General features: G+C 40.1%; 2 protein-coding genes across 2 annotated transcripts; one reads left to right on the forward strand and one right to left on the reverse strand.

Annotated features, from left to right (window-relative positions):
* The first annotated feature begins 634 nt into the window (after nt 1–634).
* Nucleotides 635–4,618, forward strand: LOC117293232. The gene is made up of 4 exons (XM_033775454.1): nt 635–795; nt 1,975–2,106; nt 2,928–3,084; nt 3,703–4,618. Exons 1-4 carry the CDS (start codon nt 681–683, stop codon nt 3,773–3,775), a joined length of 477 nt encoding a protein of 158 aa, XP_033631345.1. The 5' UTR covers nt 635–680; the 3' UTR covers nt 3,776–4,618.
* Nucleotides 4,619–13,009: 8,391 nt separating this feature from the next.
* On the reverse strand, nt 13,010–17,050 carry LOC117293502 (uncharacterized protein K02A2.6-like). The gene has a single exon (XM_033775848.1). The coding sequence runs from the start codon at nt 17,048–17,050 to the stop codon at nt 13,010–13,012; it is 4,041 nt and encodes a 1,346-aa protein (XP_033631739.1).
* Between the last annotated feature and the right edge of the window lie 504 nt (nt 17,051–17,554).

A 17,554-nucleotide genomic window follows, 5' to 3' on the forward strand; every position in this document is an offset into this window, starting at 1 on the left:
TTAACTTTTAATTCACTTTTATAATGAGCAAGAGTTACGGGAGCCCGTCTCAGTGGCATTGCTGTTTCAGTTTTCAACGGCATTTGTTTGTTTTTCAAGAGTATTATATTTCGTTCGCTCAAAATATTTTTGCAAAAGGGAACCAAAAATATCACCATTTGGAGCAAACGGTGTAATCATTTTGAGGGAACGGAAAAACCTCGTTGGGACGAAATATTGTTTCCAAAAAACGAGATTATATTTTTAGGGAACAAAAATAGTTTTTCGAAGGACCGATTAAATGACAAAAACATTGGTTCTTTCGGGCTCCGTGCAAGTACGACACACCCAGCAATTAACAAAAGATCATGTACAATAATCTCTAACTGTCTGCATGGTTTGTTTTTTAAATATATCTATATGCAGAGTAATCTCCCTGAAATCGATGGATTTCGAGCATTTCAGAGGAACAATAGATCATTTAAGCCCCCATAGTAATTACAAAATAATTCCTGACAATACTGGTACGGGTTTTGATCTACCAATCCAATATACCTTATAATGGACGTACCTATTGATAAATGTATCACGTGGTTCGTTGTGACTGTTAGTTCATTTCGCATATAAAAGTCTCATTTTTTTAAACACAGCACAGACGGTTAAACGAAATCAACCAATCTTTTTATATTATCTGCCGATAAATGCACGCAGTTATGTCTGGCATCCAACTCGTATGTGTACTTCTGTTCCTTGGTGCGTTGCTTGCACCAAGTGTGATTGCGGATGAGCATGACAGGGAAGTCCGAAGCTTTGAAGGTAAATATTAATCATTTACATTAGTTAAGAAGTGCAGGGATATTAATAACTGGTAACTTTAAACTATGGTTACTTGATAGGCTTACAATAAAAACATTGAGTGATGCTGTGGCCTAAGCACTCAGTAGATTTTGCTTGCTTACGTGCTTGCTTGCTTGCTTGCTTGCTTGCTTGCTTACGTGCTTGCTTGCTTACGTGCTTACTTACGTGCTTGCTTGCGTGTTGCTTGCTTGCTTAAGTCGAGTTATGTCCTCGAATCACGATGGTTCCCCAAGCCTTTCTGTCCCCCATTGCTGACTTGAAATCTGCAGATTCAAGTCCTGTGTCCATTTTGAGAATGTCAGTGTACGTTAGTGCCGGTCTACCAGGTTTCCTCCTCCCATGCTTTAGGGGTCCACAGAACAATATTGGACACTGGTTCGTCTTTGCTCCTGTAGCAGTGGCCAGCAAAACGCATCCTTCTCTGTCTGATTTTTGCTGAGAGCTTGGGTAGGTTCCCATATATGACTGTGTTGGTGGTAGATACTTTACCCCGACGTTTGTACAAAGAAAAGAAACATACAGTTTACTATATTAATGTTATTTCACGGAGAAGTGTATCACACCAAAGTTTTTGTTTGATTTGTTTTGGTACAGCAGAAAGAAGTACAGCAGAAAGAAGAATGTTCCTTGGGTGTGCTGAATTAGTGCACCCAATACATGAGTTTGCATATATATTGCCTTAAAAAAAACTGTTTGACACGCCCTTATAGACACTTGACACTATTGGTGATTGTCAAAGACCATTCTTCTCACTCAGTGTATCTCAACATATGCATAAAATAACAAACCTATGAATATTTTAGCTCAATTGGTCGTCGAAGTTGCGAGATAATAATGAAAGAAAAACACCATTGTCACACGAAGCTGTGTGCTTTTAGATACTTGATTTCGAGATCACAAAAACTAAATCCGAGGTCTCCAAATCAAAATCATTGAAATTTACTTCTTTCTCGAAAACTTTGTTACTTCAGAGTCAGCCGTTTCTCACAATGTTTTATACTGTCTACAGCTCTCCATTACTCGTTTACCAAGTAACGTTTTATGATAGTTAACAATTATTCTGAGTAATCACCAATAGTGTCCACTGCCTTTAAGAAGAGACTTCAAAATGTTTTCTTTTTTTTTGCTGTTCCCCAGATAAAATAAAAGCATTAACGGATACGATAAATACCGACTTCGCTAATCGGAAATGGGATGAACAGCTGGACATGTGGCTTCCAGACGCCTATCTTTCAGTTGAAGGGTTCCCTCTAGCTCATGGAAAGGAAGGTAAATGGCTTTTCAAAGCTTGTCATTTATTGAACTATCTACGTTTATGTTGTTATATTAGAGAGGTTTTGCAAGTGTACGGATAAAGATACAGATACTGATACGTCGACCCTTTGTGTGTTCACGTGACTCGTATCCGCAACTATTGTATTTTGTATACACGTAACAACGGACACGGGAGCTCATACACGTAGTAGATGAATGGATACTGTTTTGCAGACTTAGTTGTATTTTTGTCCCAGATCAAACACATTTCCCACAGATTTGCTTTCACTGGTATCGTGCTTGATATAGATAGAAAATTGTTAGTCATTTACAAGCAAAACGATGAGAACATGCAGTGTATAAAGCACGGGGTCTCTACGGGTCTTGTTTGTCAGAAAAGCACCCATGATGAATGCGAGCGCAATCAGGTGAAACATACCTATAGTTTGCGAATCAAAATCCAACACGCGGCTGACGTGAATGGATACGGTTATTATATCCGTATCTGCATCTGTATCCGTACGCTTGCGAAACCTCTCTAATATTTTTGTTAAAGATGACCAGTCGTATAGATTACCAAACTCTTCCCAACTAATTAGGACGAGATAAAAGACGTTATGACACATTGAACCCATCCTAACTCAAAGAGGAATAATCAAAGCGTTTCATGAATTCGGCTGGTTTATCGCCACTAACAGGTATCAATTAAAACAAGAAATAAGAGACCAAAAAGCAAATGCAAGCAATGAAAACATTCAATGCAATAAAAAATACAATAGTCTAGGTAAACTATATGAAGAAGTACAAATGACTATAGTCTGTTTTCATTCCGGTAGCTATTCGTAAAGTTGAGAAGACGGCAGTCAGCTCGCTCTACTCCATGACAACAGAGTACATCGAGGTGGGACCACAGGAGGAAGGGGCTGACTACGTTTACGTCTTATATACCGAAAAATGGCACGATCAGAACGAACAACTAATTCAGGAAGATAAGTAAGTTTACCCTTTCTTTATATAGGCCCTATTATCTCATGAGTTTGGGTAGGTGGGGGGGGGGGGGGCTTCGGGTGGGTAGGTCTGTTTGTTCTCCTGAACATCTGACGTCACACTTCGAGACTCGTTACGTCAGAGAGTAGCCGCGAGCCAACGTCAATGTATCGACGGTCACGTGGTTCGGATGCACGGGTGGTAATTTCTTTCTGCACTATTGCCACTTTCGTAATGGGAAATTATTTGTTTAAATTCATTAACAAAACTAGGATTTTTTTTAGAATGGCTATTCTAAGTACGCCCTCGATAAGTTTGGGTTTATCGTGTTCGGATGATAAGTTTGGATTTATCGTGTACGTACACGATAAGACTTTTTTAAGAGACAGGTTTTGTTTCATTTATGTATCGGCAATACGCTATTTAATTATGTCTCTATGTTATCATTACAAACAAAATTGTCTTCACTAAACTCTGATTGGACGGATCAAACCAGCCGTTCACATTAGAGAGAGAGTGGCAGGGGTTGATCAGTAGATGGGAGGGGCCAGAACACCTCAGGCAGGTCGGCTTCTAGATCTTATTAGATACATATTCTGATGTGAATGTTTTTATATTCTACAGGTGTCTGTTGATATGGCGTAATACTGACCAAGGCTACAAGGTTGCCATGTTAATGGTCAACTCCAACGTGTAGAGAGCCAAGTTCACCGGTTCCGGATATTCTATTAGATGATTATGTGGACTTAGGAACTTTCAAGGGATATTCATCATTGGTAATTGTTATGTTCTTCGATGGATTTGGGGGATGGAATGTATTATAAAATCAATTGAGTTCAGTCACCTTTAGTTGAACGTACATCGGCCCTTTTCGAAACCACGGCTTCGGCTCCAGATTCTGTTCAGCCTAGCTTGGTCCAGCGGTTGTTTTGACACTTGCGCGTGCTTTGCGTAGGCCTACGTGCTCAGGGCTTCGGACGAGAAAACAGAGCCTTAAGCCGAATCCAAAGCCGAGTATTCGAAAAGGGCCAAAATATCCAACCATCCAACATCAACAGTTAAAAAAAACTACTCAGCTTCTTGAATGAATATTGACCCTTGAAAACTCAAATTGTGGTGGCTCGTTATGAAGCCTAGATACCAGACTTGTTACCTTTGGCTAACAACATCTTGTTCAAAAATTGCGTGATAATGGAACAAAATTAACAATGTTCTCAGCAAAATACGTTGGTAATTTTTTACTTTACGTATACAGGTAAATCTTTAACCATTGGTTTGGTATCACGCTTTAATTAGAAGATGAATGGCTGCATCAACTGGCTCAATTTTAAGTTAGTATACATATGCTCATGAGTTATGTATCAGTTTCCTTGCGAATATGTATTACACAAAACACACCAAGCTATATGTCTTGTTTGTTTTTAGAGTATGACGTCAGCATAATATTTAACCACTTAAGGTCATCTGGAAGTGGTATTTTGTCAAGATAAAGCTTTTGTCACTAAAATGTGTGTTTTGTTAGTGGAATATGAATAAACAGTTAACTAAGGTTCTACAAAATTAGTTTCCATTTTATTTACAAATTTAAAAGTAGGCCCGACCCGAGAGGGCGCTGTTCGTGACGTCAATCGAGGTGCGATATTTGAAGAGAAAATCTGGAGTCTGGCCCCGTTCACTACGTCTGGGTACTTGATCGGTATGATGCCCACGTATAGAACTACGGTCACGGAGCAGACTGCACGCACTGTGGCTGCTGTGCAAGCGGACGGTCCACTCGGATTACCCTGCACGGTGAATCGCAAGCTAAAAACATGCCCTCAAAGTTCAAACTTACCCGAATTTTTCATGTTTGGCATATGCTCCTCTAGGTTCGTCACGCCTGTCAGGTACCTTCTTTGACTTCCCACTCTGGAAAAGTTGTTGGGATGGCGTCATGTTTTAGAATAACCGTTCTCTTCATGTCAAATGTGTGGTGTTATACCGGATTCGGCACGACGGCTCGAAGTGTTCGCTGCACAGCGCTGAAAAAGATGTCGGACCGGTGTGGCGGTTTCAGTCTTCCGCCGTGTTCCGGGTGACGTAGTCGGACATATCAGCACGTTGTTCGAACGGTTTTAGCTTTCCGGCGTGTTCAGTTTTCCGGGTGACCTGTCAGATACCGCCGCGAGTACCCTGGCGAGTACTGTAGTTCTCTCAGCAGTGACCCCCAAATTGTTTATATTACGATTCTTTTCTGTGCAGTCACATAATCTCTTGCCCCATCTTTACATGTATTCATGGGTACAACTTTAGGCAGGTCACACTCTGCTTGCATAAAAAACAACTCATACGATCCACGCGTTTGCCGCTAGTACTCGACTCGTGGACGCCGCCATGACAGCTACCGGAGGGTAATGGATGACTCAATACGGCACTAAAAATGGACTACTTTCGCTTGCTGTGCGCAGGCATCGCATGACGTAATGCTACCGTATTTGGTCATTCGGAAAACTGAACACAGCGGAAAGTTGAAACCGCCACACCGGACTACTATTGCTCTTGTGAGTCTATATTTCGCGGCTCACAACCGCCCATACTTGGGATCTGCATGAAACACATGCAACCTGACCCCATCTTTAGATGTTTTGCTGCATCCAGCAGAATACACCTGGTCTGCATTGCCGGGAAAATGCAAAATAAATGTTTTCGAAACGTAAACGACTTGGACCGTATCATGTACTTTGCACATGTGTTTACTCTACGCATTGTATGCAAAGTCTGCCTCGATTGACGTCACAAAAGGGGTAGGCGGAGTCAGCCCCCTCCCCCAAACAACCATATCTATATTTTTAACATATAAATCGTGACAAACAATTCTTAAAAGAACTTGTTTTATTGTTCATAAGCAATATACTCTGATGTTTGAAAGAAACAAAAATCTATTTCCTGGTGACTAATTTAATAGTTTTTTAGATCGTTCTGAGATGAATTGTGTACGAAGGAACGTGGGTATTCTGAAGGTGCTTGTTCAATCGCAGCGTGATTGGAGACGAACAATTTCACAAACCGCTCAGATTTTGTTAAGATGAATATTTACTAATGAAGCCGGTCCATACTTCCTGCGAATGCGAAGCGAATTTGACGTCACAACCCTCCTGTCGCAGCGATATTCGCAAGTGAGTTGAGCAATATTGTGACGTCAACATTCGTATCGCATTCGCATTCGCGGGAAGTATGAACCGGGCTTTAAATCTAAGTGTGATCGGAGACGAAAGTTGTTCAAACCTTTCATTCAAAACGTTTGAGACCAATTATGTGCTGAGGAGGAACAAAGGTTTTCTGAAGTTGCTGGTAAAATCTTTGCATGATCGGAGACGAACAGTTTTTTGAAACCGCTATGATTAAATCAGTAGAAATGTGGGATTTTAAAGGTGCTGGTAAAACCTCAGCGTGATCGGAAACGATTTTTTTTCAAAAAGCTCAGATTGATCTGAAATTAATTATGTAGGAATTTGGGTAATCCATAGGAGTGGGGATGTCAAACATATATTCAAAACCGACCAACCCTTCTTTTTCCAACTGTGTTATATGCATTCAGAAAGAATCTGATACGCCACGCCCACTTTGTCTTGTTGGGAAATTTCAGTTTTGCGCAAATCCACAAGGCCTACATTCTATATTTTGAATACTTTCACAGCCTTACCTTGTTCCTTTTCCTTCACCAGTTATGCCTCTAAATGACCTTTTATAGAGTGCACCACAGAGCATCTATAATGCAAAACTTTTCGGGGCCTTAAGCGGGCCCGGACCCCACACCGTAAACGCTTCGCGCTATACGCTCGAATACTATTTCATCTTTGTTCTGAAGTGCCCCCCCCCCCCCCCCCCCCCCCCCCCCCGCGGGCCTGCACTCGGAGTGAAGTATCTGCTTTGCTGAACATTGAGGAGCTTTTCAATGTACTGGGTCAGCAATCTTGAAACTTATATATTTTAACAAATAGTAAGTGTTTCAAAAAAATTTATATATTCTACCTGAGTGTAATTTTCGGGAAGGGGTGATGAAAGAAAACGAAAACTGAAAGGTAACTGCCCCAATTAGCGTGCATGAAGCTAGAATTTTGATTATTCGTGTCATGTTCACTTTGGAACCTGATAACGGACTCTATAGCCAAATAATCAACCAGTTATTCAATGTTCAACAAGTATTCAATACTTGGGGTCAATATTTCAGACAGCTGAAAACACAAACTTCCACAAACACCCGTACGAATTGTCATTGAAGCGACTAATTCAGCGCACTGTAGCAATTTCTCACAACTGGAAATAAAGTGTGTTGCGCTGCATTTTTCTACGGTGGCCTGTTGCAACCTCCGTAGAAAAATGCAGCCCAATTACACTCTTTAAATTTAATACGTGTGGGTTTTCCCAGTTGTGAGAAATTGCTACCATTGTATTGCGCACGGGATTTATACAGAAAGGACTTGTACTGTATACATTCACATCGGTGTCGAGTTGGTGAAGAAGAGGTGCACTATGTTTACGTGTTGTTTACAGAATCTATGTTGCGGGTCATTTTCCACTTCCGATTTATCAAAGAGGTTCAAGTGTACGCAGTGAGCATTAGTCATATCTATCGTAGGAGGTCCTGTTTTCGAGCTGTCCCTAAAATCGTGGCAAATCTTTTACCTCTCTGTGCGCGATGTAAACAGTCCCTAGATAAAAATTGTGAGGTTTTATTTGCCAAGGAAAGAGTCTCCTCTCCCTTGACCAAAACTTAGAAACACGTAAGGCTCCACTAGTCATTTGCACTTGTAAATGCAAAAAGTTTGGTATTTTAGGCATTTCTACAAGGTACAAAAATATGTCATAATGTTGAGGCCATATAAAAATATTTGCCCACCGAAAAAGTTTCATCAAACGCTATTTCAATTCACAATTCATGATGATCAAAATCATGTGACTGAATGTTTTGCTGAGCATTCTTGAAAAAAAATACCGAGGCTTAAAGAAGCCATGTGCCTTATATCATTTTCTAATATTTTTGGAGATTTTTATTTTGTAACCCTGGTATCAATACTATTATTAATATTAAAATTTAAACATCAGCTCGTTGATTCAATTATCACTGTTTATTTATACGCTTTATTATAAATATTAAGAAAAAAACAAGTAAAAAAAAAAAAAAAAAAACAGATTTGGAAGCCAGTAATTATTCACACTTTTTATATAATTTTTAATTTTTTTTTATTTTTTGCAAGTTACCATGGTAATTTAAAAAATGTAATAAAAAAATATTTTGAATAAAATGAAGGCAACTGCTGGCTATACAGTCATACATAGAGTCTCAAAGAACACTTGTAGTCACTGCAGATGTTTCTTCCATGTCTGGCTTCACCGGGAAACCATACTTTCTCGTTTGCCGTGAAAACAGGAAAAACTCAAAACAAATGGGGCCAGTTGAAGTCATTGAAGATCGGTGTGTGGTGTGAACATTTCAATGTCCATCAAGTTTTAATACATGTTTGCATACTTCATATTAACAAATGAAGATAATTACGGCATCGGTTGATATATGGCATCATTATTTTTTCCCCAATTCAAAGAAAAGGGCATAATAGCGTGAAAACATGTAAGCAGAGGATACAGCTTGAGGTAGGACTTACTTGCATTAGGGTCTGTTGTGTCTTAATGAACATGACAATTTGAGACGTGTATAATGTTGGCTGTGTGTAAATGAACATGATTCGGTCACACGAACCAGTGTACATTGATCCTAACAGTACACGCATTAATTTTTAATTTGTCTGTCTGTCTGTCATTTGTTTGTCTGTTTGTCTGTTTTTGTTGGTTTGTTGGTTTGTTGGTTTGTTGGTTTGTTGGTTTGTTTGTTTGTTGGTTTGTTGGTTTGTTGGTTTGTTGGTTTGTTGGTTTGTTGGTTTGTTGGTTTGTTGGTTTGTTGGTTTGCAGGAAGTAAGTTTCCACGAATTTGATTTCGAGACCTCAAGCATCTGAAAGTACACAACTTCGTGTGACAATGTGTTTTTATCTTTCACAATTACCAATGGTGTCCACTGCATTTGAAGAACATCAATAAATCAAGAAGGGTAAGGTTCAACATAATATGCATAAATGCATAATATGCACACGCAAATGAATTTAATGAACTTGTTTTCGGAAAACTAAATCGGGACAAATGTTTAGTCAGGCAATCGATCATTCTATAATAATCTCGAAGTGATTAAAAAATAGCATCAAAAGTGGTTGAAGATAATTGTCATTTTACAATTAAATGTACTTTGAACGATAATTTTAGAGGAGAAACTTATAAAGATAAACAAAAGATAATCAAAAGATAAATGCTTTTCAAACGAAGGCGCTTCTCTCGAATGATTAAATAATTTATACAGGTTCAGGAAATGTTACATAATAAATAAATGCAATAAAAATAATAGTGGGTACCTAATAGACCTTATTGCAGATAGCAAAAATCCGACGTCCCGCAAAGGATTGTGGGAGATATTTGGCACCTCCAGTTATACGGTCGTCACGTAACGTGTTCTACAAAGTTTTTTTGTAAACAATAAGTTTGTAAACATTGACATTGTTTGTGGTGGACGGTCATGCTTCTGTGGCGGAAGACAGATTCACCCACGAATGGGTGTACCTCCATGCTTTATTTAGCCATGTCAGATGTGTATTATTAATATAAAAAACTACGACAATAATGCCATCGGACCAGTGTGTGTGCTTTGCGACTCAACGGAAGAACGAGGGAGTGTACATGTACGTACATACGTAGGTCCATGCATGTTCTTTTGACTTTGAATGAACACAAAATAGTTTAATAAAATATCAATAAAGCTTGTTGATGATTTAATCATGACCGGGTCATGATTAAATCATCAAGCATGTCAAACCCAACAAGCTGTAGGCTACAATTTGAGCATTGTATAGGCTAGATTTATGTGTGATTGGTGGTAGAAACTAAAAAAGAAACATAGGCCTATTCAATTATATATTCCTCGACATTTTTTAGAGATAACAGATATTGATATTATATTCAGAATATAATATCTATATTCTGATAATGATACTGCTCATTAATTAGCTCATAGTCATATTAGTCATGACTGACTTTCAGGGCAGAGTGTTTGGTTATGATTTACAAGGCAAAAGATCATTCATAAATGCCTCAATCAGTTTCGCTATCTGCATTCCTGTTGTGGTGGAAAGCGCTTCACGTGGGGTCAGGGTGTTTAAAGTTAACGAGTGATAAAGACCAGCTGGAGCTGTTTATAACCGGTTGTTTTTGGATATGTTTATGCATAATTATGTGCTGGTCTTGGTGCTAGATGTTTCACCGATACGGGCGATGTTTGTGAGTTGGCCGCGCTGGGTATGAAAGCAAAACAAGAAACGTCTTGCACCAAGACTAACTACGCACACACCACACAGTGCATCCGAAAATTGTCTCAGTCATTAAAATGCAACACATGTCAGGTCATCAAGTAAGATAGGTAAAAGAGGAACAAGGGCTGAACGACCATGACCCTGCCTGTTTTAAACGCCTTTTTAAGAACTTGTAACCACTCATTTATTCCCTTAGTTTTTGTCTGCTTTATCTTTCAGATAATTACTTGTGCATCAACATGCTTCGTGACAGCACTCATATTGGAAGCAGTTATTCTCCCAGTTCTGTGTTCACTCCAAAGATGTGATCTGTACTGTTGTTTTGTGGACTCGACCAACCACATCCTACTTCTTTTGCTGCAGGAGAGTTCATTGACCATCTTCTGAATTGACTAAAGGCTGTGTGTGTGTATGTGTGTCTTCATACTCTTGAGGCCATTTTTGACTGATGACACGTAAATTGGCGATGAAAAGATAAATGTTAATTGCAGAGTGAACTGTGACGCAAGCGTTCTGTCGGCTGTTGGGCTTTGAAAACACCTAAAGGTATCGCAAGTGCTTCTTAATATGCCTGTGCGTGGCGTCCTGCGGTTGTAGGCTACAATTCTCAGAGAAAGTAGAATAATACAATACAATACAAACAATAACACTGTCCAAACGTCCATTTCCACTGTCTTGAAGAGTTTAAAGCTTCATTTATTCTGGTTACTTAAATCATACAATAATACTTCATAATGCAAATATTTAAATAATACCAAGGGTTGCAATTGCAAAGATCTAGAGGGTTGTAGTTAACCGCCTCAGTACAGTCAACATGAACAATACCTGAGGCAAACAAGGGTAGATAATAATTGAGTAAAGTAAACTGCAATGTAAGTGTTTTTAAGGGGCCATGAAAATACCAAGTGTGTTATAAAGTTAATATTACCAATTTAAATATTTGAAGAAAAAAAATTAAAGGATGGAAATTGTAAATAAAAAATTGTTTGTAAACAAATATATGGAACAAAAAGTGTGACAGGTTTGGATTTATTTTCAGCACGAGTTAAATTATGTGTACCCACAGTTATCAATGAAACCTTTAAACTCTCACCATAAAATGGGTCAAATAATTACAGATGCTTGTTAGATTGTGAACAATTGTTTTCACACCAACCCCAGGAGTTAAATTCACAACATGCATGATGTAACATTCACAAACTAGAGTTTGTCATAGGTTTTATACATAGCTGCAGTTTTATCATGGCACAGTCATCTTTAGATTCCATTCCAACCTGTGGGTGTAGCAGATAGTCTGACCCCTCTTCTAGAGTCTTTTTGTGAACAAGGACTCTGACATGCATGCCGTGTTTGCCAAAGGTGGCTGCAGCTTAATAAATATCAATTGTTTTAATAATGGCTTTGTGAAGTTATGAGACAGCTTAATACATAACAAATTGCCTCTGGCAGTACTGAACCCATTATTAGTGGGCCCTGAACCACCTGACCACAGTGCCAGTCTACTTACTTGTTAATTTAAATCCAAATTTTGAAGATGCAGAGTTTGCAGAGAATCACATTTAAGTGCTCACAATACTTCTTCTTTGATGGCAAGGTTTGAAATGACTTTTCACCCACTTAAACTACAAAATGAGACCTATCAGTATATAAGTTTAGAATCAGGTTTAACAGATGTACAAATATAGATTATTTATAAAGAATATAAAAGCGAGTTACTGTATAAATAGTCTTCTCAATATGGCTTTTTATTAGTCTATCATAACCAAAAATGTATTAATTGGGATAGTTGCCCCCAAAATAATAAAGTTAAATGGTGACAATTTCCAAGTAAAACTAAAAGGATTTATTTTTTGAGTATGCCCAATGCAGAATCTATTTTTTTTATTGAATAAATCAAACTTATTTGAAAACAAAAATTTAAAAGAAGTTATATTCTTTTTTCAAATTCCTACCTTAAGAAGGGTTTCGCTCATGTGACTCATAGTCATAGTCTCATATCATATGATAAAATTATAGACATAACAAACATACCATTATTACAGTACCAGTAGGGTCTAACAATAAAGCTTACAACTTGATGCTTTATGTTACAGTGTACTAAAAGTATCATTTTTGTAATACATGCACAAAACAAAGCACAAAGTTGTAGTAACTTCAATTACTGACTTTAACCATGCTTTAACTCACTGGATTAGGTTAACGAACCATGTGTACATGACTTTAATAAACAACAAGATGGATGCCAACACAACTACAAAACACCCTTTCTACAAACAGTCAATAGAGGGCGCTAACACAATAATCAACAACAGGTTATCACAACTCCTCCTCCTTTAGATAATACTTAACACAACAACTTTAAGGAAATAACAACCTGAACACTAGAACATTCAATCCAAGAGAATTAGTTTCAGAACCAACTTTCACAGGTCTGAAGGAAAACATGCATTAACCTATTGGCTGGTTCCCCTGTTACATGAGGAACTATTATTAATCAACAACTGTTTCAATGGTAACAAAAGAAGAACTGTGTTTTTTAGAGTCACAGATCTGGAAATCCATAGAGTTCAGGTTTGGTGCGAACGCGTGTGGATCTGCGAAGTTCAATGTCTGGTTCTGTGTTCTGTGAGCCAGTCTGCTCTGCTGGCATTGGACTTGGCTCTTCCACTGATGGTGTACTGTCAATCTGTACAAGTGGTTGTTCACCAACCATTTCCTCCCTCTCCGATGAAGGAATGGGCCAATTTGGCTCCAAACTGGGTGTGTTTGAGACATATCGAAAACGCATTTGATCAACATGGCGCCTCCACACACGACCATCCTCAAGTCGGACTGTGTACATAAGATGGCCACACAATGATACTACACGCCCTGCCATCCATCTAGGGCCCGGCGCATAATTATGCACATAAACGGTGTCGTTCACATGAAACGAGCGAGGTTTTGCGTGTTTATCATGATGTTCCTTCTGTGCACATTGCTTGTTGGTTACTCGACGTCGTAGATCCGGACGGACCAAATCAAGTCTTGTCTGCGGTCGACGATTCATCAACAATTGAGCTGGGGAAATTCCTGTCGTGGCATGTGGCGTGGTGCGATATGTGAACAAGAATCGTGACAACTTTGTCTCAACAGTACCCTCATTCATACGTCTCATTGCGGCCTTAAAAGACTGAACTACACGCTCAGCCAACCCATTGGATGATGGGTGGAATGGCGCGGACCGGACATGTTTAATGCCATTCCTTTTCAAGAATTCCTGAAACTCTGCACTGGTGAAATTACTGCCATTATCGGAAACAATAATATCTGGCAATCCATGTGTCGCGAAGGTCTGACGCAGCTTCTCTACTGTAGCCAGTGACGTTGCACTATGCATAGCATGTATATCTAGCCACTTGCTATGTGCATCAACAATTATGAGAAACATTCGTCCCATAAATGGACCTGCATAATCCACGTGAAGGCGTGACCATGGACGCTGGGGCCACTCCCATGGGTGCAGTGGTGCAACTGGTGGTGATTGACGTGAGGTTTGGCATGGCGAACACTGTTTGACTTTACTCTCAATGTCTTTGTCCATGCAGGGCCACCATACATAACTGCGACCCAACGATTTCATGCGCGACACTCCAGGGTGCGATTCATGTAACTCCTCCACAAGACGCTGGCGACCCTGTGGGGGGATGACAACACGTGACCCCCACATTATGCAGCCGTCTTGGATGCTTAATTCTGTTTTACGACAGATGTATGGCTGCAATGCTGAATTTGCACATTCTGCTGGCCAACCATTCATCACAAATGATCGCACCTGTGACAATACCGGGTCTCGGCCTGTCCAGAGGCGAATTTTCTCTGGGCTGACTGGTGTTGACTCCATGTGATCCATGACCATGACATAATCCGCTGGAACTGGTACATGCGAAGGTGTATGGGGTAATGGTAATCTGCTCAGTGCATCGGCATTACCATTTAATGACCCTGGTTTGTAGACCAACTGGTAATCATAAGCGGAAAGTGTAAGTGCCCACCGCTGAATTCTGGATGATGCCATGGGGGGTATCATTCGCCCTTCACCTAATAAACCGAGCAACGGCTTATGATCAGTAGATATCACAAACTTCCTACCGTACACATACTGATGGAACTTTTTTACTCCAAAGACCATTGCTAATCCTTCCTTGTCTAGTTGTGAATAATTACGCTCTGGTGGAGACAGGGAACGTGATGCATACGCAATTGGATGTTCTGTTCCATCGGACATTCGGTTGGCCAGCACTGCGCCCACACCATATGGACTAGCATCACATGATAGCACTAACTCCTTCTCTGGGTTGTAATGCACCAGAACTTGAGCTGAAACTAACAATTCCTTAGATTCACGGAAGGCTTTATCCTGGGCTGTGTCCCATGACCAGCGGGTGTCCTTCCTCAACAAACAGTGCAAAGGGGCTATGAGCGACGACAAGTTGGGCAAAAACTTTGCGTAGTAGTTGAGAATACCCAGGTAGGATTTTAACTCAGTTACATTACGGGGGACTGGCGCATCCTTTATCGCTTGCACCTTCTCCATTGTGGGATGCAAGCCTGTTGCATTTATCCGATGTCCGAGGTAAACTACCTCTGGTGCGAAGAACTTACATTTCTCCTGTTTCAGTCGGAGGCCTGCACTTTGTAGTCTGGTAAGTACTCGATCAAGATTAGCAATGTGCTCTGATTCAGATTTACCTGTAACAAGGATATCATCGAGAAATGCCACTGCTTGGGGAATGTCAGCTAACAAACTTTCAATGGTCCGTTGGAAAATGGCCGGTGCAGCTGAAATTCCAAAAGGCATTCTCGTATACTGGAACAGTCCACGGTGAGTGTTAATTGTCGCAAGTTCACGCGAAGGTTCATCGAGTACAAGTTGCAAGTAAGCATGACTGAGATCGAGCTTGCTAAATGTCTGACCACCAGACATTGCAGCGAACAATTCCTCCACTCGAGGGAGGGGGTATGAGTCAACATTAGCAGCCTGATTTACTGTGGCCTTGTAATCTCCACAGATTCTGATCTGCCCATTTTCTTTAATAACTGGAACAATGGGTGCTGCCCAACGCGAGAATGTTACTGGTTCAATGACACCACTCTTTTGGAGCCTATCGAGTTCATCTTCCACTTGTTTTTTCATGGAGAAGGGCACGGTTCTCGCCTTACAGAACTTGGGCTTTGCATCTGTTTTGATATTTATTTTTACAGGTTGTCCTTTTAGTTTACCCAAGTCATCCCGAAATAACTCTTCATAATGATTCATAATCTCAGCAGTCGAATCAGTGTGCCTGGCATGGTGAATTTCTTGCCACGCTAACTTAAGATGGCGCAGCCAATCTCGTCCGAGAAGATTTGGTCCTTTACCCGACACAATGAGAAGTGAGAGTTGAGTCTTCTGATCGTTGTGTTCTACTGTAACTGAACACGTACCAACCACAGGTATTTTCTGGCCTGTATAAGTTCGTAACTCGACGTGTTCCCCGGTACGAAGTGAAGGTTTCTCGTGCTTAAATATGGAGTCATAAGTGGTCTCACTCATAATGGAGACAGAAGCACCAGTGTCAATTTCCATTGAGACCTTACATTTGTTTATCAGTACATTTGCGATAAGCGGTGGCTCTTTGTTTTGTGCCGAGGTTTTATACATTGTATAGTTACATGTAGCTTCTGCATTCACAGGGTTTTCGAAGTCAGGTTCCATGCAGTACGCTTTATCCGTGTGAACTTTTGACGCTACTGGGGTGTGAGACGATTTACCACCCCGACAAACTTTGGCTAGATGTCCCTGTTTCCCACAGTTATGACAAATATACGAACGTACCCTGCAATCAATTGCAGAGTGATCCGTGCGTCCACATCGATAACATTTAGTGAAGTGTGTACCTTGTTTGTGGGGCTGTGCTTGTTGTGGATATGGCCTTGTTTGGTTAGGCCCCCTGGTGCTGGTACTACTAGCAACTTTATTGGCTTGCTGCAGGGGTCCAGCGGCCACTGATACGGGCAAAGACTCGAGGTTTCTTTGAAGGTCTTTGGCATTCTTCATGGCTAGCTCCATGGCTTGTGAAATTTCCCACGCTTTCTTGAATTTAAGGGAGGGCTCTGATAACAGCCTTCGTTGCACTCGCTCATCCTTTAAGCCACATACTAAGCGATCACGCAACATATCCTCTAGTGTAGACCCATACTCACAGTGTCGTGCGAGACGGCGTAATTCAGCAACAAATTCTGCAGTTGTCTCTCCTTGTTGCTGAATGCGTGTGTTAAACTTATATCGCTGAACGATTACCGAGGGAAGTGGGTTGAAATGATCCTTAGCAATCGATATTAGTTCATCAAAAGTCTTTTCTCCTGGTTTTTCTGGTGCTACAAGGCTTGATATCAACTTATATGTGTCAGCACCACAAACACTTAATAAAATAGCTCTCTGCTTACCAGCATCCTCTACATCGTTCGCTTCAAAAAACTGCTTCAATCGTTCCACATACAGAGGCCATGCTTCACTGTCCTTTTCATCTTGAAATTCACCGATATTCCCAAAGGTATTCATACTGATATTTCTTCTGGATGTTCTCCCTGTTTAGCAGGATCCCATCCTCGTCGCCAAAATGTAGTAACTTCAATTACTGACTTTAACCATGCTTTAACTCACTGGATTAGGTTAACGAACCATGTGTACATGACTTTAATAAACAACAAGATGGATGCCAACACAACTACAAAACACCCTTTCTACAAACAGTCAATAGAGGGCGCTAACACAATAATCAACAACAGGTTATCACAAAAGTATGTAATTATATTATGCACAGAATCATGTTCGTACAATACGTGTACATCAAACTTGTATAAACTGAACCCTTGAATAAAAAATGTTTATGCTAGGACTACTTCTAAGTTCTAGAAACTAGAAGTATGCTAGGACCTACACCAGAACCTTGTCGTACTTGTCATGTCATGATCTACGGTATAACCATGGAGGTAGAAATAGATTTATATTAATAAATATAAGTATAAACCACAATTACTTAGTCACTTTTGGTCACTGTAATTT

Source organism: Asterias rubens, chromosome 8 (assembly GCF_902459465.1).
Source record: "Asterias rubens chromosome 8, eAstRub1.3, whole genome shotgun sequence".
In the NCBI taxonomy this organism is placed as follows: Eukaryota; Metazoa; Echinodermata; class Asteroidea; order Forcipulatida; family Asteriidae; genus Asterias; species Asterias rubens.

Coding starts and splice junctions, on each gene's coding strand:
- LOC117293232 (XM_033775454.1), top strand. CDS start 681: ATGCACGCAGTTATGTCTGGCATCCAACTCGTATGTGTACTTCTGTTC. Junction 796..1,974: donor GGAAGTCCGAAGCTTTGAAG/GTAAATATTAAT, acceptor GCTGTTCCCCAG/ATAAAATAAAAGCATTAACG. Junction 3,085..3,702: donor CAACTAATTCAGGAAGATAA/GTAAGTTTACCC, acceptor TATATTCTACAG/GTGTCTGTTGATATGGCGTA.
- LOC117293502 (XM_033775848.1), bottom strand. CDS start 17,050: ATGAATACCTTTGGGAATATCGGTGAATTTCAAGATGAAAAGGACAGT.